Source organism: Delphinus delphis, chromosome 9 (assembly GCF_949987515.2).
Source record: "Delphinus delphis chromosome 9, mDelDel1.2, whole genome shotgun sequence".
In the NCBI taxonomy this organism is placed as follows: Eukaryota; Metazoa; Chordata; class Mammalia; order Artiodactyla; family Delphinidae; genus Delphinus; species Delphinus delphis.
In genome coordinates this window covers 63,261,168-63,284,199 of record NC_082691.1, presented here as the reverse complement: position 1 = coordinate 63,284,199, position 23,032 = coordinate 63,261,168, and the positions used below count along the sequence as shown (strand labels likewise).

Sequence of the window (23,032 nt, the reverse complement as noted above, 5' to 3'; positions counted from 1 at the left end):
GAGTAATTACGATACTTTGAATTTTAGTAAAATATTACTTATCTACAGTCTCGAGAACAAAACAAAGCTGGATAAATTAAATATATCAGATGCCTCATTTTGCTCATGTATCAACCTCCTTCCCCAAAACTGATCTATTAGATTTCCTCCCTCTTAAGTAGTTTTGGGCAGAGGGGAAATGAGAGTGAACCTGCTGAAAGGCAAAGAGGAGATGCAAGAGCATCAACAATAAGCCTCTAATTTTAATATATCACTGTTTTCATAAACCTCTCCTCATTCTAATAATGCTTTATCATCAAATAAAAAGCTGCCATGAGTGTTTAACATTAACAGGTTACTTGGTCTCTTACCAGCTTGCTTAGAACACAGACACTTTTCTGAACGGTCTCTCTGGTGATATCTGCTTGCCGTACCTTCAATGCCTATTATAAACAAATAGTCATTATTAAAAACATTTCATGAACATATTTAAAAATAATTATTTTTCAATATAACACAGCAATCAGAAAAAGTATCTTACACTTAATTAAAAGCACTTATTGAGAATCTCAATTTATTGAATGAATAAGTGTCAGCCAGAGCACTCTGCCAGAATCTGGCGGGCAATGAGAACATAACAGTGAGAGACAATCTCTACTCTCAGGGAATTCAGTCTGGAGGAGATTACTTGATGTGTAAATTGCCACATCCATAATGCAAATCAGTCATCCCTGGTTCTGGTTTTAAAATGGACACCCCTTTCGGAGATTAATGTTTCTGGTGAGAAAGGGACAGTTTAACAGCTTGTTTCTCCAGAGATGGAAGAATTGTCAGCAGTTTTGTTAAGCTGGTTATTCTACGTTACTGGAGTCTACCCTGGCACACCTGTATTGTATTGTAGCCCAGCCCTGAGCCGTAACTCAAGCCTTGGTGATTCTGAAGATGACTACATGAGATATCTGCAGTTCTCTGCTAGTAGGAAACAGGACTTGATCAACCTCAGGTAAGGCTGTGAGGGCAGTAAGAATGACTCTTCCCCCCCAGTGTACTGCCTGACGTCTCCTTGGATCTGTCCTGAGGACCATGGGGTCTCAGTGTCTTCAACTGCCTGAGGACTGATGATTCGTCATTAGATTACATCAAGAGTAGAGCCTTTCCTCAATCTGTTTCTACCTGTTTACCTTGATTGGATTCATCCATCGGGTCTCAGCTTTGTTCAAAAGGAAAGGAAAGGCTTTCTCCTAGGCTCTAGGGCTCTCTGATATCTGCTTTATCTGTCTGGTTATCATATGAGGTGAGAACAACCTGGAGGAATGGGCAACCCCAATATACTCTGGAGTGGGTCAGACTCAGGAGGTGTCGGAGACACGCAGTATGAAATGCCACTTAAAGGCTGTCTATGTAGAGCATGAGAACTGTTGTTAATGACAACAGCATCAGAGGAATAATTTTACTAGTGGTTATACAATTTACAAGGGATAAGAGGTAGTGAAAGGAACAGATTTCCAAGAAAGGGCAGCAGCTCAATTCATCTCATCTAATAAGATGTAAGGTACATGAAGAAATCAAATGCGTAATTATTCGCAGGTTTCTTTATCTTTAAACTCAGTTATTCATTTGAACCACAAACATTTACTGGGTGTGTCCTATGTTCCAGGCCCTGCGCATGGAGGGTTATTTCACAGTAGTTAACTACTTTGGGTATGCTGGGATTTATTCGTGCAGTTTACTTTTAAATGCCTGAGGGAAACACACACACACACACACACAGAGCAAATGTGGTAGAACATTAACAACTGTTGAATGTAGATGGTGGGTATACAGGTGTTTATTGTGCAATTCTTTTAATTTATCTGCGTGTTTGAAACGTTCATTATAAAAGCTGAAAGAAAATTTTTAAAGACTTACTAAGTTAATTACCCACCTGAGGAAGCTTTTAAAACTTTGTAATTGCCTAGGATCTACTACCAGAGATTCTACTTCAGTCTGTAGAAGGAAAGGCCTGGCAAGTATACTTAAATTAAAAAAAAAAAGTCTCTGGGGCTTCCCTGGCCGTCCAGTGGTTGGGACTCCGTGCTTCCACTGCAGGAGGCACAGCTTCGATCCCTGGTCAGGGAACTAAGATCCCGCATGCTGTGGCCAAAAAAAAAAAAATCTCTTGGCCAAAAAAAAAAAAAAAAAAAAAAAAAGAGTCTCCATGTAGTTCTGGTTAAAAACCATTGTTTTAGAGCAGCGGTTCATAGTCTTGCCTACATATTAGAATCACCTGGGGAACTTTTAATACTCCTGATGCCCAGAACGTTAAATCAGAATCTCTGGGGTTGGGACCTAGTCATCCCAAGTATCTAAAGCTCACCAGGTGATTCCAACAGTGAAGCCGAGGTTGAAAAGGCTCACTACTTCAGAGTATTAATCATTTCATAAGAGGAAAGAGATCTTTACTCAGAAAGGGTATCCCCACCACAAAAAGAACGGTGCTGCACAGAAGCAAACCAGGAAAGGGGAAGCTACCCATCTTGATTTATTTAAATTTATTAATTAGAGATATTATAGTAAGTTAGGCATTAAGCGGGAAGGTAAGTTTAAGAATGATCAAAATCTTAGTTATATATAATTAAGATAACTTGCAAGTAGTTTGCAGCTACTATAAGTACTTTCCATTACTTCTAGAATGTTCCTTAAAAAAATACAACACTCATTACCATTCCATTTTTTAAAGTTACGTACCAAACACTAGAAATAGAAAACTCAAGGACACCATGAAATTGACATACAGTATTTTGAAGACAAATGGATAATTTTGGTATCAATATCTAAAAACAATGTACAAAATATTATACAATACAAATATAATTAGTCGCCAATGTCAACTTAGAAAAACATTCATGTGAATTAAACTGGTACTATAGAGAATACAGCTACATGGTTTATAAAACTTTAAAACAGTATCACAGGTACCACATGAAACATAAAGATTATGTATTTCCCCAAATTCTACATCTTAAGTGGCCAACAATTAAACAATTTTTTAGTGTTTTTTGGTGTTATTCATTTTAACTGTACCTTGGCTTCAATTTGTCGATAGCAAGAGATACCATATACAGTGGCTCCATTTCCATTTCTGGGTGGCAAGTGAAAAAACACAGTATCTAAGAGATATACAGAAAAAGGTAAATACCAAAGTGGACTACCCATATTAATAATGAACTTTGACGTTATTATAATGCAGTCACTTAAACAAAAACGATGAAGTAACACATGTCAGACTTATTTCTAGCATCACAACCACTGGTTTCTTAGAATTCCTCTCACTGCCTTCCAGTGTACACGCATGACAAAAAGCCCAAGAGGCTGAATCATAACAGGTCGAATTGAGACTACAATCATTTTTCTCAGAAAATACTTTATTATACAGGATTATTCCAGATAAAAAGAAAGTAAAGAATCATACAGGGAATTCTCTGATGGTCCAGTGGTTAAGACTCTGCACTCTCACTGCTAAGGGCCTGGGTTCTACCCCTGGTCGGGAACTAAGATCCCATAAGCCGTGTGGCCAAAAAGAAGAAACAAAAAAAAAGTTTATCCTTAGGGACTTCCTTGGTGGTGCAGTGGTTCAGAAACCACCTACCAATGCAGGGGACACGGGTTTGAGCCCTGGTCCAGGAAGATCCCACATGCCGTGGAGCAACTAAGGCCGTGTGCCACAACTACTGAGCCTGAGCTCTAAGGCCCGTGAGCCATAACTACTGAGCCCGCGCACCTAGAGCCTATGCTCTGCAACAGGAGAAGCCACCGCAATGAGAAGCCCGCACACCGCAACGAAGAGTAGACCCTGCTCGCCGCAACTAGAGAAAGCCCGCATGCAGCAACGAAGACCCAATGCAGCCAAAAACATAAATAAATAAATAAATTTATATATATATAAAAAAAGAATCATACAGACCAAAGGCAACACATAAATTTTGAATAGATCCAAGAAATTCTTGGGACAATTGGGGAAATTTGAACATAGATTAGATATGAGATGGTATTATGGAGTTACTGTTGAATCTCTTAGCTGTGGTAAAAGAATCGAATGTCATCCCGGGGAATGATCTTATTTTTACAAGATGCAGGCTGAAGTATTTAAAGTGTCATGATGTTTGCAACTGACTTTCAAATAGTATAGGCAAAACTGTACACATATATAAAGAAAGTTTGTGGAATATTTACTATTCTTCCAACTTTTCTGTATGTTTAAAAGCTTTCATGATAAAAAGGTTTAAAAAAGAAGTCTTGTGAGGTTAAAAGTACAGCATTTTAATTTTATGTTAGAGACTTCCCTGTGGCGCAGTGGTTAAGAATCTACCTGCCAATGCACGGGACACGTGATCGAGTCCTTGTCTGGGAAAATCCCACATGCCGTGGAGCAACTAAAGCTGTGCGCTACGTTTACTGAGCCTGCGCTCCAGAGCCCGTAAGCCACAACTACTGAAGCCCACGCTCTGCAACAAGAGAAGCCAGGGCAACGAGAAGCCCACGCACCGCAACGAAGAGTAGCCCCCTCCCTCTGCAACTAGAAAAAGCCTGTGCACGACAACGAGGACCCAATGCAGCAAAAATAAATAAATATAAATTTTAAAAATTAATTTTATGTTAAACTGCAGAGTAATATTTGCTTCATTTCATACAAAAATTAGTAAATATTAGAAAAATAAGTAGCCAAACCAAGTTTAATCTTGTGTCTCGGTAGAGCCTCTAATACCATGATAAAGTATAGTAATATTTATTTCTTCATTAAGCCATTCAAAGCACTCATCTATACGGTGATAGGAGACTCAGTACTAACTTCACAGCATTGCTTTCCTTGAGGGTGTTAACATGCTCCCCACGCATGCAAGCCAACTTTTAAGCAGAGCACTGTGATGGCAGTGCTCCAGAGGTGGAGAAGCAATCCCAGCTGTTTTCAGGTGGGCACTAGAGGACGAAGCTAGAGCTCCAATCAATCTGCAGCTGGTGCGGGTAAAGCTCCTTAGTTTGTCTCTGAGAGGAGTCTGAAGTTTAAATGCAGAAAGTGCTACCAGTAGCAGATGTCCTAATATGGCTAATTACTTACTTTGGCCGGAGCTCTTGGCAAAGGAGTGGCCAGTGTCCACCAACCATTACCAATATAAGCCTGGCACTTCTCTGCAGATCCTCTAGTATATGACTAACTAGTCATCTCCAAAGAAGCATTTAAATATTTTATGAATAGTCACAATAGGCCAAAGGTCTTTCATTACCAAAGTACTCAGACTCGTGGCAAATTTTTTAAAAAGCCACCTACTGATTGCTCCACTGTCTGTTTACATACCTTCTTGGTAGTTGTGTGCGCCATCTGGTAAGGCAAGGAATGGCAAATACTTCCATTCTTCAGGTAGAGTGTGACTGTCATGTCCATCTCCTGGAATCAGGGGCGGGTAAGAGAATTCAACCTAAAATGGTAAGGAATGTTAGCCAACAGGTTGATGATCAAAGGCAGCATTATATCCTGGCAGACAAAAATGCTTTCAAATTCTGAATGACAGAACTAAGGATAAGCCACACTTCTTGATGCCATTTTCAGCAAACCTATGGTATAGAAGAGGAAAAAGAAAAAGGGAGGAAAGCCACGGAGCAACTAAGCCCATGTGCCACAACTACTGAGCCCGCGTGCTGCAACTACTGAAGCCCGCGCGCCTAGAGCCCGTGCTCCGCAACAAGAGGAGCCACTGCAATGAGAAGCCCTGCACCACAACGAAGAGTAGCCCCTGCTCGCCACAACTAGAGAAAGTGCGTGAGCAGCAATGAAGACCCAACACAGCCATAAATAAATAGATACATAAAGTTTAAGAAAAAAACCCTAGAAAAAAAGAAAGAAAAAAATGAGGAAAAAAAAATTAGTAAGCCTTTTTCCCCTTTTTTATTTAAAGGAGTTTAACTTTGATGTGCACAAGGGTAGTGGGTAGTGGTGGTGGTGACTGGATTGGAGATGTACATGTGGGAGCTGTTATCAAATAGACGGTAACTGAAGACATGGAGCCCTGAGAAAAACCAATATCCTCCTGAACTGAGTAGGAGAGATCCAACAAAGGAGCCTAAGAAGTTGGGCCAAGTTCTAGATCTGCTTCCCATCAGTTGGCTCCCTTGCTCCCAATACTTGAAGCTTTGAGTCTATGGTTTCGATGGGTTGTTAGGGAGGTGAATGGGCATTAACCACCACTTTAGGTTATTTTTTTCCCAAGACTGAGAAGTGATCAATGAAGTCTCTCTAATACTGTTTGTCTTGTAGAAATAACAAAGTTTTTAGTATAAGCTCACGGTTTCTGGCATTCCCTAGGTTTACTAACATTTTCCCTTTGCTTATGGGGTTTCTTTTGTTGTTATTTCAATGAGACTTTTGGAGAGGAAGGCAGAATTAAATGCTGAGGACTTGGGTTATCATACTGACGTAAGTTCTAAGTGTCTTATGTTTAATTTTCTTTCAAAGTATATTTAAGCAGGAATTTGCACTGCATTAGTAATAAATACACTGAAGTTGGAAAAACATAGGGGTAAGAATCACTTTTAGATTCCATCTTTAATGTGGAAAGACATGATGGCTCATTTCCCCACATCTCAAGGTAATCAAGGTGCCACTAGTCACATGAGAGCCGATTATAAAAGGACTTTAATAATGATTATTTTTAACAGGTGATCTAGTTCTATATTGAAAATGTTTAAATTTCCCTGCGTCCACCTCCAGAAGCAATCAACATTTCAGTTTGAAAGGATCAGTTACTTAACATCAATTAACTGAAGGCTGGGCATAAATAATCTCAAGCTACATTTCACATTTCTCTGTGTCTTCTCCATGATACCAGTTTTATATTGGCTAATCTTAAAAGTGTAAGGGAAGGCAAGGTGTGCCACAGAGGGAAAGACATAAATTCAAAGCCGATGCTATGAAGCTGGTAGTTACAGAGCTAAAAAAAATTCCCAACTCAGAATTCTTACTTTAACAAGGGAAAAAAAAAAAAGAAACAAGAAAATTATTGTATTTTATGTAAACACTAAAGTCCAATATATAACACCTAAGAAGTACTGGTAATTATCACAAAATAATTTCTTTTGGAAAACCACTAATTTTTATGTACAGTATTTATTTTAAAAGTATTTAGTATGGAATAAACATGCTTCTAAATAAATATAAATATAATGGACTCAAATTCTCACAAATACTTCATGAAGTATGTTGCTCTCTAGGATCCAAAAAGTTTGCCAACTAAAACTTATCACTTGCAATCTGCCTCTACAAGGATTAGGTCACTAGCCACTGCAGTCACTGACCTTCAACACACCCTGAAAGGAGTTCAGGGAGGAGATCAGGAATGAGGCACTCTGTGCTCTGGGAAAAACTGGCAGAACGGGCCTTCAGAGAGTTAGATCTTTTCAGAAGATTTGAGCCCAATTTCTTGCATCTTCTCATATCTAGAAAAGCACTAAAATCATTAACGGAGACATCTGCTCCTCGTGACTAGCAGCAACCCTCTGCCAAAATGTGTGCTTGATTGCACACATCCCCTTCACCAACTCACACGTATACTGGGACTTCCATGGTGCTACAGCGGTTAAGTATTTGCCTTCAGGGCTTCCCCGGTGGCGCAGTGGTTAGGAATCTGCCTGCCAATGCAGGGGACACGGGTTCGAGCCCTGGTCCGGGAGGATCCCACATGCCGCAGAGCAACTAAGCCCGTGCGCCACAACTACTGAGCCTGCACTCTGGAGCCCGTGTGCCACAACTGCTGAGGCCTGTGCACCTAGAGCCCATACTCTGCAGGGAGAGGCCACCGCAATGAGAAGCCTGCTCGCCGCAACTAGAGAAAGCCCGTGGACAGCAACGAGGACCCAACGCAGCCAAAAGTAAAATAAATAAATAAAATAATAATAATAATAGATTTAGGGTATTTCCTTAAAAAAAAGAATCTACCTTCCAATGCAGGCAATGCAGGTTCGATCCCTGGTTGGGGAACTAAGATCCCACATGTCGAGGGGCAACTAAGCCTGTGTGCCACAACTACTGAGCCCACACGCCGCAATGAAGACCCAGTGCAGCCATAAATAAACAAACAAAATCTCCATAAAACAAAAAATCACAGGTATACTAACCTCTCCTGCTACTTCTTCAGAGCAGTTCCTCAGAGGTTTCTGAGAGGCTATCTCCTGGGCTATAGTCCTCATTTTGCCCCAAATAAAACTTAACTCACAACTCTCATGTTGTGTGGTTTTTTTTTTTTGTATTCATTTGACAAGTTTAATCTAGAAAATGCCAAAATAAAGTAGTATGACAACACTCAACCTCTCATTTAATATTTATTTATTTATTTTGGCTGCGCCAGGTCTTAGTTGCAGCAGGTGGGATCTTCATTGGGGCATGCGGACTTCTTAGTTGCAGCATGTGAACTCTTAGTTGCAGCATGCGTGTGGGATCTAGTTCCTCAATCAGGGCTCAAACCCAGGCCCCCTGCATTGGGAGCGTGGAGTCTTACCCACTGGACCACCAGGGAAGTCCCTCAATCTCTTATTTAAACATGGAAATGCAATTTGAAACAATAAAGTTTTTACTCATATATTTAAAAACATGAAAAAGATTATTCATATTTTGTGTTGACAAGAGTATGGGGCTTGGCTGTGGGACTGTAAATTGGTACAGCAGTTTGGATGACTATTTGGCAGTATTATCAAATCAACAATACACTGACTCAGAAATTTCAGTTTTAGAAATTTATCCCACGAATACACAGATATTCACACAGATAAGTACAAAAACACTCACAGAAACATGACTTATTGAAGCATAAAAATCGGAAACCTAAATATTCATCAGAAGATTGGTCAAATAAACTTTATATCAGTTCTATCCAGCTGTAAAAGAATCGTAGATTTATAATATATTGATAAAGCAAGATAGGTATGGTATACTATATAGTAGGTAAAATAAGAGCCCTCCAGACGTGTCCATCTCCTAATCCCTAGAATCTGTCAATGTTACCTTACAATGCAAAAGGACATTGCACATAAGATTATCTCCAGATGGGGATTATCCAGGCGGTCCCAATGTAATCACAAGGGTCCTTATAAGAGAGAGGCAGAAGAGACAGAGTCAGAGATATTTGAAGATGCTATGCTTCAAGATGCTTTGAAGATGGAGGAAGGGACCATGAGCTAAGGAATGCAGGTGACCTCTAGAAGCTGGAAAAGGCAAGAAAACTGATTCTCCCTTAGAGCATCCTGAAGAAACGCAGAGCTGCCAACACCCTGATTTTAGCCTAGTGAAACCCATGTCTGACTTCCAGAACGCTAATAAATTTGTGTTGTTTTAAGTGTGTTGTTTGTGGTAACAGAAGCAATAGAAAATTAATACATACTGTTAAATTTAAGAAGCAAGCAGGATATCAGTAAATATAGTATAATCCTACTTATACTGTGATTCCATTTATGCTAACAATTATACATCTTTGTAAATGGATTAAAAAACATGCTTGAAAAAACCTTTAATAGAGGTTTTTATCTCTGGAGAGGTGAAAAGAGTTGGGGATTAGAGCTAAAGGAATATTCCTGTTAATTTTTTCCATCTTTTTTTTTTAAATTTCAAACTTACAGAAAATTTAGAATTCAAAAATCTTGTAACTTTCATCTATATTCACAAACTGCTAATTTTTTTGCCATATGTGCTTTGTGTTGCACGTGTATACAAATACTTTCTAAACCATTTGACAATAAGTTGAAGATATTATCATTTACTTTTAAGTAAATTGGTATTTATTTTTAAATGACTGCTTTTTAAAAATTAATTAATTTACTTTTGGCTGTGCTGGGTCTTCGTTGCTGTGCGCAGGCTTTCTCTAGCTGTGGTGAGCAGAGGCTACTCTTCCTTGCCGTGCACGGGCTTCAGTAGTTGTGGTGGCTTAGTTGCTCTGCAGCATGTGGGATCTTCCCAGGCCAGGAATCGAACCTGTGTCCCCTGCATTGGCAGGTGGATTCTTAACCACTGTGCCACCAGGGAAGTCCCTAAATGATTGCTTAAAAAAAAAAATTTTTTTTTGACGTGGACAATTTTTAAAGTCTTTATTGAATTTGTTACAATATTGCTTCTGTTTTATGTTTTGGTTTTTTGGCCATGAGGCATGTGGGATCTTAGCTCGGACCAGGAATGGAGCCAACCCGCAGTCCCTGAGAAATCTTAACCACTGGACTGCCAGGGAAGTCACTAAATGACTGCTTTTAGATTAATTTTAAAAAAAGCAAATGATAACCACAAGCAGTTCCTAACTTCTGAAGGAAGTATTTCCATCCTATCCTTTTGGAGGCAAAGGGACATGGAGAGATCTATTTCCTTTTCGGAAGATTTAGTTATCAAATTACCAAAGGCCAGAGTCTAATATCTGATGCTATGTTATGTTCAATATATGATCCTGATTCTATTAAAGGAAGATCTGTTTTGAGTGACTCTAGTTTGAACTTAAAATGCAATCAACTCATAAAATTGTTATAAATATAAGTGTAGATACTACATATGTTTGAAGAATTCCGTTGGGTAAAATAAGGCGGCTTTAGACTGACTTGCATCCAGAATACTTGTAACATTGATTCTTCAGCAAAATGTATTCAGAATTTCAAACAGCTAAATTTTGGGACACAACCTTTTCATAAATTGTACACTGCCTATATTGTGTTGGCAACTTTCTAGAATTCTTCTGCTAGTTTATTTGCTACAAACAAATCCTTGCATTTGGAGACTGCTAAACTTGCTAATCAAATTTACAATAGTCCACACAAACTCCTTTTTGCGTCTACACACATACAGCAATTTCTATGGCTATATGGTGTTGTTTCATTATTTAATCAATCCTTTATTGTTGAACATTTTAAGTTTTTTTAAATTATTATAAGCTATTCGGTACAGTTAAATGTGATGTAATAAAAAAAAAATAGATTTTTATTCGGTCTTTGTCCCTGGTCCTGACCCAAAGCTCCTAAAACCCTTGGAATTTCCTAAGAGATAGGAGCAGCCTTTGTTATTCATAATAAGATGCTTTCAACCATACCTAGGTTCATGCTAATGAGGGGACTCTCGGTGGGCAAGGGCTAAATGGCTCCAGGATGGGGCCTGGTCACCAGAACCATCAAGCCTTGATTAGAAGCTAGGAACTTTCAGCGCCACCCCTAAACCTCTGGGGAGGGGAGAGGGGCTAGAGATTGCGTTCAATCACCAATGGCTAATGATTTAATATGTTATGCTTATGTAATAAAACCTCCATAAAATCCCCAGATGATGAGGTTCAGAGAGCTTCCCAGTTGGTAAAGACACTGAGGTGCTGGGAGGATGCTGTGCCCAGGGACGGCATGGAAGTTGCATATCCCTTCCCACATACTTTTTGTCCTATGAATCTCTTCCATTTGGCTATTTCAGAGTAGTAGCCTTTAATAAACCAGTAAAGGTAAGCAGTGTTTTCCTGAGTTTTACGAGTTGTTCTAGGAAATTTTAGAACCTGAGGGGTAGACACGTAGCGTAGAATAGAACTGAATTGTAGGATATCCGGTCAGTGTGTGGGGAAAAACAAAATAACAATGAATCTGTTACCTCCCAATTAATGGGATTTATAAACCTTAAGTTGTACATTCTTCGTATTTTGAATACAGACTCAACACTCTCTATGCCCCTTTTCAATACGTCCAAAATAATCCAGACAGACACACAATTCACGGCACATAGGTTTAACAGGAATTCTCTTGGAGGTTACCTGAGAGTCTTACATAATACTCAGTTGAATCAAAACACAATTTAAACAATAATGCCAATAAAACTAAGCAGTACCACAGAAAGTAAAGGTAGGTATAGTAGGCTGCCTCACTGTCCAACTCTAAGGGAAACCACCAACACTGCAGTTTACAAGAAGGGCTCTCTCTCCCTGCGGCTGTGCTGTGCAGGGTCTGCATACTGTACAGGATAGCCCTCAGTATATATGAAAAATCACTGACAAAACCCAAAGTAAACCTTCAGAGATAAGCAACATTTAGAATGATGATCATCCAGTAAGGTTACTATTTTCACAGCCCCAAATCTAAGTTAAATTTGGGGAGCAAAGATGGTATCTGGGAGGGCATTAGCACAGATAATATATAACAGATACATCAAATGTTCCCCTATGATTAACTCACACAAATTTTAAGTAGCTCTCTCTCTCTTTTTTTTTTTTCGCGGTACACGGGCCTCTCACTGTTGTGGCCTCTCCCGTTGCGGAGCACAGGCTCCGGACGCGCAGGCTCAGCGCCACGGCTCATGGGCCCAGTCGCTCCGCGGCATGTGGGATCTTCCAGGACCGGGGCACGAACCCGTGTCTCCTACATCGGCAGGCGGACTCTCAACCACTGTGCCACCAGGGAAGCCCTAAGTAGCTCTCTTTTTATGTCAACCAACACTCATATGGTAAAATCTATTTTGATCTCAATTAGTAGTAATAATTTACATAACTACAAAAGAAGATAAGAGGAGGGAAAAAGAAGACAATGGCTGATTGCTAAGAAGGGAAAGCGGAATAAAGATGCTCTAATCACAAGGAATAAAAGGCAATTTTTCTTAATGCTAAATGAACTATGTAAGAAATGGTGACATATATATATATATTTTTTTTTTTTAATTTTTGGCTGCTTTGGGTCTTCGTTGCTGTGCATTGGCTTCCTCTAGTTGTGGAGAGCAGGGGCTGCTCTTTGTTGTGGTGTGCAGGCTTCTCAGTGTGGTGGCTTCTCTTGCTGCAGAGCACGGGCTCTCGGTGCGTGGACTTCAGTAGTTGTGGCTCTTGGGCTTAGTTGCTCTGCGGCATGTGGGATCTTCCCGGACTAGGGCTTGAACCCGTGTCTCCTGCATTGGCAGGTGGACTCCCAACCACTGCGCCACTAGGTAAGTCCTGTGACGTATGTTTATCCTCCAGGAATGGTAAAAATTACAACCCCTTTCCACAGTTCACAAGTCAAACTGGGGTGCTCTAATCAGATTCCATCTACTTTGTCTACAGAAGCAAAAGACTGAAAACACAACAATGAAAAACTACAAAAACAAAACAATTAACATAGTGTCCTGGTGTGGACTTTGGGTACTTCAAAAATATCCTCTGCTCACTAACAATCCACTCCACTGTCAAGAGAACCATAAAAGCCACAATGCTGAACAGCACACAAATTAAACACATCCTTGGACCTCACAGATATGGCTACAACAGGGCTTACTAAGGGAAGGAGAGGGCTTCCTGAAATTCTGAAGCAACTGCTCCACCTCTCCGCTCCCTTCCTAAGTACCTCAGGGATTTTACCTCCTTTATCAGAAGCACAGGGTACTTGTTTTCTTAACAGTCAAAACATTTTAGGCACCAAGGCTCTGTCATGATGTTTTTCAATTTAAATGAAACTTTGGACGTAGAAGACACATCTTCTCTGAGCTATATTTTCCCTCACAAATTTCTTGACGATTCAACACTAGAAAAGAAATGGCACTCTTCCTCATTAGTCTCTTACAAAGTTGGCAGAGCTGAAATTACAAAGGGATATTAGGAATACTGTATATAAAGTTCCTCTAATACAGGAGAGCTAGGAAGAGGATTTATAAAAAACATAGGGTGGAATGATGAAGACTGGTCTTCTGGATGAGATGATATAAACAGAACATTATTTATCCCTAGGCTATTGAGAATATACACAAAGATGATTATCAAAGCTACAAAAATTATTTTCTTGCAGGAAAAAAAAATTAGAGACTTCCTAACAAATGATTTAAATCAATTTGTTTTAGGGACTTCCCTGGTGGTCCAGTGGGTTCCCAATACAGGGGGCCCAGGTTCGATCCCTGGTCGGGGAACTAGATCCCACACGCATGCCGCAACTAAGAGTTCGCATGCTGCAACTAAGGAGTCCACATGCCACAACTAAGACCCAGCACACCCAAAAAGAATCAATCTGTTTTAATGAACTATACCCTAGCAATCTTTTACACATCTATCTATCTATCTATCTATCTATTTATTTATTGCGGTACTCGGGCCTCTCACTGTTGTGGCCTCTTCTGAAGCACAGGCTCCGGATGCGCAGGCTCAGCGGCCATGGCTCATGGGCCCAGCCGCTCCGCAGCATGTGGGATATTCCCGAACCGGGGCACGAATCCGTGTCCCCTGCATCGGCAGACGGACTCTCAACCACTGCACCACCAGGTAAGCCCCATCAATTTATTTTTAATGTATTTATTTTTGGCTGCGTTGGGTCTTCATTGCTGCACGCAGGCTTTCTCTAGTTGTGGTGAGCGGGGGCTACTCTTCGTTGTGATGCACGGTCTTCTCATTGTGGTGGCTTCTCTTGCTGTGGAGCACGGGCTCGAGGCGAGTGGGCTTCAGTAGTTGTGGCTCACGGGCTTAGTCGCTCTGCAGCATGTGGGATCTCCCCGGACCAGGGCTCGAACCCGTGTCCCCTGCGTTGGCAGATGGATTCTTAACCACTGCGCCACCAGGGAAATCCCACACATCAATTTATTTTTAATATTTCAATATTGAACTTTTACATGGCAAAAAAGATTCCAATTTCTGGGCATGCACCACACCCACAAAATAGAATCTAACAAATTACTAATATCACCTGTGAAAGCCATGGGGGCAGGAACAGGTTTCATTAACAACCCTGCAGTGATTTCCTCATATATTAATATATAGCTAGCATACCCTGTGACGAGTTGGATGAAGAAAACACAAGTGCAGAGGGCCATATTTCAAATCTAACTGGACACCCAAACATAGTTTATTCTGAAGTCAGACTTCTGACAATTTAATTACCTAGAACACTGCCAACTAGGAACAAGTAAGAAAAGCATCTATCAGCCTAACCCGCTGTCATGCAGCCCTGGATAATACACTAAGGAGAAGTCTTTAGGTCTTCTTTCAAAACCCATGACTGAGTCATTTTATTTCATACACATTTAGTAGATGTGCCCTCCCAGTCCACTGAAGAAAAGAAGCAACATATGAGAAAGCAGGGAGGGGAAGCTGAAAACTACAACATTATGTTTCTGGTCAACACTGAGAAGTAACTGCTCACTGCTCCGTCATCTCCCTCTCTCTGTCTGGCTATCAAAAGCCCAGCTGAGTCAGAGGCATGTGCAAATCACTCTATGTTAAAATAAACCGATAATGCCATAGTACAACGAGTGACATTTGTTATGAAGGCAGAATCATCCAGACTAACTTAAACTGTGTTCAGTATATGCTGCTACAAAATCTATTTAAACAAGATCCCCAGTTAAAAAAAAAAAGAACGAAAAGAAAAGATGACTTAGTCTCCACACTTAGAAAAATGGTGCAAAGTCACAAGGATGTTCTTTGCTGCACTATTCAAAATAGCAAAAAATTGGAATGCCACCTAAGTGTCTAAAAAGGAGACCAGTTAAATAAAGATTTCTACAAAATACTATTTAGCTACTTTAAAAATGCTATAATTCAATACTTATCAAAATGGAAGGTATTAATGGTAAAATATTACATAAAAAAGGCAGGTCCTAAAATTTGTTTATAGTATGATACATTTTTGGAAAAAGTTATCTATATTCATAAAAAATATTCCTCCAGGAATATTCAAGGCAGGTTTCTCTAGGATAAGGATTTTAAGCGCTAGTTTTCTTTTTTTTTTTCCTCTCTATATTTTCTGACTTTCTACCACAGTGAGTACATATTACTTCTGAAAAGAAATGTCATTTTTTGGGACTTCCCAGGTGGTGCAGTGGTTAAGAATCCACCTGCCAATGCAGGGGACACAGGTTTGAGCCCTGCTCCAGGAAGATCCCACATGCCGCGGAGCAACTAAGCCAGCAAGCCACAACTACTGAGCCCGCTTGCCACAAATACTGAAGCCCGCGCACCTAGAGCCTGTGCTCCACAACAAGAGAAGCCACCACAATGAGAAGCCCGTGCACCGCAATGAAGAGTAGCCCTGCTAGCCGCAACTAGAGAAAGCCCGTGCACAGCAATGAAGAATCAACGCAGCCAAAAATAAATTTATGGTTTTGAAGTCATTTTATAAAACAGCTGAAATATGATTTTAAAAATTGTCAGAAATATCAATTTAAATAACATCTTCTAAAAATACCCTAGGGAGAAACTGAGTTTTTAACCTGGTGGCATCTTTTTCTTTTGGCCGCACTGCATGGTATGCAGGATCTTAGTTCACCATCGTGCCCCTTGCAGTGCAAGGGGGAGTCCTAACCACTGGACTGCCAGGGAATTCCCTCTGATGGCACTGTAACCAAAGAATATAATAGGACCAGTCTTTCTCAAAATTATTAGGTAAGTAGGTCTTCATCTTTCTCTTGTAGTGCCCATCCATGATAGACCAGGGCCCTTCTGCAGTCTCCCCTTGTCTAGCAAAATCCGTGCTCAGCAAAGGATCTGCACCACAATGATAACAAGGAGAAGGCTACCCATGATATGTATTTTACTGGGGATCAAAGACTTAAGGCAAAGAAAGAAATTTATGCCTGCTGTATAAAAAAATAAAATTAAAAGAAAAGAAATTTATGTACTGTTAGGCACTTTCTAGCTACCTGGGGAGAATTATGAGGACAAAAGAAGCTTCCTGAAATTTCTAAATTTCCATTACACAGGTTGACCTCCCACCCTGTTTAGCTGTGATGCCAAGGCCTAAAGGAAAACTATTCCACCGCTATTAAGTGTTAATGTTGCAGCCCTGCAAAGTCAGAGATTTTCATCATTTCAGCATAGAAGAAGCATGGCTAAAATCAGCAAAAAACCTCCACCCAAATATAAAAGTGCTATGGAGGGCCAGAAAATGCAATCTTCTTTCACGAGTTTTTCCGCATAGCTAAAAAAAAAAAATCCTTAGATGTTCCCATAACCAGCCCACTCAGACTTTTATTCTTCCCTAACCTCTAATTCTCCAAAAATTTGTTTTTTCTGTTCCAAAGACCTACTTATTCCAACAAGAATCACAAACAATACCTCCCCAATATTTCATTATTGTCACCACAAGATTCCATCAATAGCAGGTGCATAAACTTTGTATCTGTCAGCCAGCCTACTGTCACCAAAACCTGAATGGGTCAGGGCTTGACACTATCACCCTAACATAAACCAACCATCCCCTCAAATTTCCTCAACCCATTCCTGAATTTACCGTGCTACATCCTGCTACTCGTGGAGATTTCCCCATCATCAGCCCACTCAGACCAAAAGGAAAATATACTGTTCTCTTCATTGCTTCTAGTTGCTTTATTCATTGTTGTAACTACTCATGTAAACATGAGTTCTAGTGCTTTAATAATTCTACTTTTGAAAGAACTACAGTCTGGTAAAACCAGTTTATCCAAGAATTAAAACTGCTAGTTATGTTTACAAAACCATGAATTCTATCAGAATAGTGGTCAAAATTCAAGTAATAATTCCAACTTTTTATGATATCACTTTGGAAAATAACTATTCCCTATTAATTTGAGTGTTATAAAAAGTTCCACTCTACGAAAGAACCAAAAAGTTTGATATACATTGATTATACTATTTTGCCAAACATTACGCAAATCTAACAAACACAGTTTATATATTTACGTCCACAAAGCAAATAAGGAACAAGCAAAACTCTGGGACACACAATCTGTAACAAGCAAACTACTATATAGAAGATGTCCATAAATTACCTCATGTCAATGAGTCTAATTGCAGGTGAATAAGAAGGAAGAAGAATTCTTTGCTAAGTGCTAAATTTTTAAAAATTTCAGGGAAAGAGTTGGAATGGATAAATATTTCAAAACCGTTTGAATTGTCATGGTAGTACTTTAGCTACCATGACACTATCACCCTAACATAAACCAACCGTCCTTAAAATGTTCTAAATGTTAAGTAGATCAATAAACTAGAATAATGACCACTAGAAATTAACATGGTATCTATAGAAGAATTCATTCTCATGAATTACCCAAATAAAAATGAAAAAATAATCAAATGATAAACAGATGTTCATTTTAATTTAAATGAAGGCATTTTTCATTTAAAATACATCTGGGGCTTCCCTGGTGGCGCAGTGGTTGAGAGTTCGCCGGCCGATGCAGGGGACGCGGGTTCGTGCCCGGGTCCGGGAAGATCCCACATGCCGCGGAGCGGCTGGGCCCGTGAGCCATGGCCGCTGAGCCTGCGCGTCCGGAGCCTGTGCTCCGCAACGGGAGAGGCCACAACGGTGAGAGGCCTGCGTACCGCAAAAATAAATAAAAATAAATAAATAAATAAAATAAAATAAAATACATCTGAAGGCCTCAAAGGTAGAAAAAAATAGGAAACAAAGTGAAGGAATCAACATCTACATGCCTAGTTTGAGGATCTTCAACATAGATTGCTTTCATCTTGCCCATGTAAACCGACGTCTTTATCACAGCACTGTAGAGCACCTTTATAACAGAAGAGTCTACAAAGATTTAGTACATTCCCCTAAATAATCATGTTCAACCCAGCACACTGCTGAAAGGAGTTACTTTTTTTTTAAAGAAATATATTGGTTTTAAAAAAAATAAATTAATTAATTTATCTTTTTATTTTTGGCTGCGTTGGGTCTTCATTGCTGCGTGTGGGCTTTCTCTAGTTGTGGCGAGCGAGGGTTACTCTTTGTTGCGGTGTGCGGGCCTCTCATTGCGGTGGCTTCTCTTGTTGTGGAGCACGGGCTCTAGGAGCACGGGGTTCAGTAGTTGTGGCATGTGGGCTCTAGGGCACAGGCTCAGTAAATGTGGCACACAGGCTTAGTTGCTCTGTGGCATGAGGGATCTTCCTCGACCAGGGCTCAAACCCGTGTCCCCTGCACTGGCAGGCGGATTCTTAACCACTGCGCCAGCAGGAAAATCCCAGGAATTACTTTTGTAAGTAAAGGTTTTACTTCGGCTCACTTGAATCTAAATATTACAAAGTACAACCAAGTATGGGAATCTTCTCTATGAATAATCTCAGTGTGTGGAATGAACTGGTGATCAACATGACCTGCTGCATTTTGAGTACTTGGAAGAGCAGTCTAACAAAGCACCCTCAAACCACCTAAAACAATCTGAAGTCAGTTACAATTCAATGAGCCATATACTTTTAATCCTTTACACCTGGAAGTAAAATCTTAATGGTGGAGAAGGGAGCTGATTAATCCATCCTGAGGGAAACCTTACATAATTAGAAAGTCTGAAACACCTGATACACTACTGATTAACAAAGAATGGCAGTCTCTAGAACAGTCCTTCTGCCTAAGACTTGATGCATGTACTTTACAGAACATCAAATATATTTGGATTTTGAAGGGTTAAGAAAGCAGAGTTGGACACATGCACCACAATGTCCACTGCACTATGTACAATAGCCAGGACATGGAAGCAACCTAAATGTCTATCAACAGAGGAATGGATAAAGAAGATGTGGCACATATATACAATGGAATATTACTCAGCCATAAAAAAGAACGAAATATTCCCACTTGCCGCAACATGGATGGACCTAGAAATTGTCATACTGAGTGAAGTAAGTCAAAGACAAATACCTTATGATATCACTTATATGTGGAATCTAAAAAAATGGTACAAATGAACTTATTTACAAAACAGAAATAGTCACAGATGTAGAAAACAAACTTAGTTACCGGGGGGAAAGCGTGCGGCAGTGAGTGGGGGGTGGTGGTGGATAGACTGGGAGACTGGGATTGACATATACACAATACTATATTAAAAAAAGAGGACCTACTGTATAGCACGGGGAACTGTACTCAATACTCTGTAATGGCCTATATGGGAAAAGAATCTAAAAAAGAGTGGATATATGTAAATGTATAACTGATTCACTCTGTTGTACACCTGAAACTAACACAACACTGTAAATCAACTATACTCCAATAAAAATTAAAAAAAAAAAGAGTTGTAGGTCATCCAAAATCATTTGCAGAAGTTAAGAACATCCTTTAAGAACTAATACGACATATACTGGAATTTTTAGTACACTTTGATATTTTAGAAAAACTAAGACAAAAAAGGGAGAAAGTAGGGCAACCAAAAATGAGAAATGTAGATGAACAAACTATTTACCCATCTTTTCCTGTACTAGTATACATCAACTGAACATCCTCTTCCAGCTGGATGAACTTCCATGAATTTATATAAATTATGTCTCCAGCAAAAGTTTGTTTTTCACTGCATTGACGTGTCAATTTTATCGATCAACTCAGTGTGCGAGCCTTTCATTCATTTGCTCTGTTGGCTGAGTGGAGTGGCTATGTTAGCAGACCCCTGACACAACCTGACTACCACCATAGAGGGTTTCAAAGTTTTTTCAGATTATCAACTCACCAACCTTAACTCTCTTTAGAGTCGAGAAATCAGTGTCATCTCTCCAGCTAACCTCCATTAGAGGAGTAACAGAAACCAGATTACTACTAAGCCAAAATGTTTCTCTGAGAAATAGTAATAGTTCTACTAAAATTATAAGTGTTTGAGTCTTGCAAAAGCTACAGAATACACACTAGTTCTATCTAAAAATCACCTACATTTTGACTTTGACAAATTCTAACAAATTCTTGTTTGATTTGCAAAACCAGGTTCTTAGCTCTTCATTTTCTGCTATGAGATGTAATTATAATTTTAAATATTTATGTATGTATGTATGTACGTATGTATTTATTTAGGCTGGGAATGGTCTGAGTTGCAGCACGCTGGATCTTCGTTGCGGCATGCACGTGGGATCTTGCGCTCCGACCAGGGATCGAACCTGGGCCCCCTGCATTGCGAGCACGAAGTGAGGTAAGTATAATTTTCAAAAGCTGCTTTCAGCCAGCAATAAGAAAATAACCCTGCGACTTTCCTGGTGGTCCAGTGGTTAAGACTCCACGCTCCCAATACAGGGGGCCCGGGTTCAATCCCTGGTCAGGGAACTAGATCCCACACACAGCAACGAAGATCCCGTGCACCACAACTAAGGCCAGGCACAGCCAAATCATCTTTCATCGAATTGTGGCAGAACCCTTTGCATTCTCTTCAATTCTATCAACAACCCAGGTGAGCAGACACTCAACAAGTGTATGTATTCAAAAATAATTGCCTTAGTCTCCCTGAAGCACCTTGTGGATTACAAAAATATATATATAAGGCATGTATTTTTTCCACTCTACTAAAAGCCTACAACCTAAAGTGCTACTAAAAGAGATGCAGTTATGAAGACTAGGGACATCTGGGCTTTAATGTTAGTGCTGACAAAGAGGCTCTCCTTAACCAAACTTTAGTCAGGCTCCTCTGAACTCTCTTCTCAATTAGGCCCTGACTTCTGGGCTTCTGGGTTCACCTCCGCATTGTCCAATTTTAGCAAGAATCCTGTTAGACCGGTTTAGCTAGAAACCCCTGTTACCCCTGAGGTACTAATTTTCTTTCCATCCACTGGCCCCCACTCTGCTTCCTGGCTATAAATTCTCACTTTTCCTTGTTATTTTCGGAGTCCAGCTCTATACTGAGGTCTCTTTTTCAATGTTGCAATTGCTTTTCTGAATAAAATCTGCTTTTACCACTAGCTGTGTAAGTATGTTTCAGTCACTTAACCTTTCTGGGTTTCAGTTTACTCATCTGTAAATTTAAGGGAGGTAGAGTAGATGACCTCTAAGGATCCCTGCCAGGTCTAAAATTCTCATGACGAAATCTGGTAGAGGAAAATGAGGTACAGGAAAAATTAAGCAATTTGGACTTGCTGGAGGTCACAGAGCCGTGAAGCCAGGACATCATCCAGGTCTTCTGACTCCCACCCAGCACAATGTCCATTTTACAAAACCAGTCACCGGGAATTCCCTGGTGGTCCAGTGCTTAGGACTTTCACTGTCAGGGCCTGGGTTCAAACCCTGGTTGGGGAACTAAGATCCTGCAAGCCATGCAGCACGGTCAAAAAAAAAATCAATTTCAATGCTGAAACCAAAAGGCAGACAAATCCAGAGAAAGGGCATACCCAGGGTGCTATTTCACCCCCGAGTTCTGCTTCATCTTACAATCTGTTGTTCAGTACTCTTTAATCCCTAAGCAGCATTACATTTTTTTCCCATAAGATAAATCATTTTTCCTTTCTGGAAACATAAATTATACTACTTTTACCAATAAAACACGTAGAACACATAATAATTAACCTTGACTTTAGATGACAGCAACGATTAAAAGATTTTATTCTATTTCCTACCAATATTTCCTTCTGTTTTGTCATTAAAAGTTCCATTCAGTTTGGTTGTGAAGTGGGCCCCAGTTCTTACTTTACTGTAAAAGACTCCTAAATGCCACGGGGCTCAGTTGAAGGCAATTCTGACTCCAGCGTGACTTCAGTAAGATCGTTTTACTTCCTCCAAGTTTCAGTTACTTCGCCCATATCCAAGGTAAGTTATAAAAGACAACATCAAAGATGTGAAGTTTTAAAGTATTAAAAATCTAATGATGATGAACACTGTGTTTACATGCCATGGTACAATTATCTCAAATATCTATTTTCATACCTCTAAATATAGGGAAACAGTTTTTTAAATTTTTTAAAATTAATTTTTATTGGAGTATAATTGCTTTACAATGTTGTGTTAGTTTCTGCTGTGAGGGCCACATTTTAAAAACTTATATTCTACTGCTGCTGCTTTGAATTTTTTAAAATACCATACTGAATAATGCCACTTCCTCCTTGGTATCTTTCTATGCCATTTTTACCTGAGGGACAAGGAATATGATATATTTTAAAGTTAAACCGGGAACTAGATCCCACACACGGCAACGAAAACACATACAAACATAACTATTTTTTCACGCCATCAGTTTTCTGTTATCATCCTCTAACGAACTTAAATTTTGCCAATAAAGGTCTTCTAAAATGTTACATTTTCTGTGAAATGCAAGAAACAAAATGCTACATTACCTAGTGGGTAGCAATCAGTATTTTTAATACTTTAAGAATTTCAATTTACCGTTCACTAGCACATTATGACATCACTGCCTTCCAGCGTTTGCTCTCAT

At 39.7% G+C, this 23,032-nt stretch overlaps 1 protein-coding gene across 5 annotated transcripts in view; it reads right to left on the bottom strand.

The window, feature by feature from the left end:
* The window catches only part of AVL9 (AVL9 cell migration associated), a 92,963-nt gene that overhangs the window by 68,862 nt on the left and 1,069 nt on the right, over window positions 1-23,032 (bottom strand). For all 5 annotated transcript variants that reach the window (XM_060020691.1, XM_060020692.1, XM_060020690.1 and 2 more), the window contains exons 2-4: window positions 5,312-5,432; window positions 3,043-3,128; window positions 351-422 (exon numbers count right to left, since the gene is read on the bottom strand). In XM_060020691.1, coding sequence (XP_059876674.1) covers window positions 351-422; window positions 3,043-3,128; window positions 5,312-5,432 — 279 coding nt within the window. The remainder of the gene's footprint in view (window positions 1-350; window positions 423-3,042; window positions 3,129-5,311; window positions 5,433-23,032) is intronic.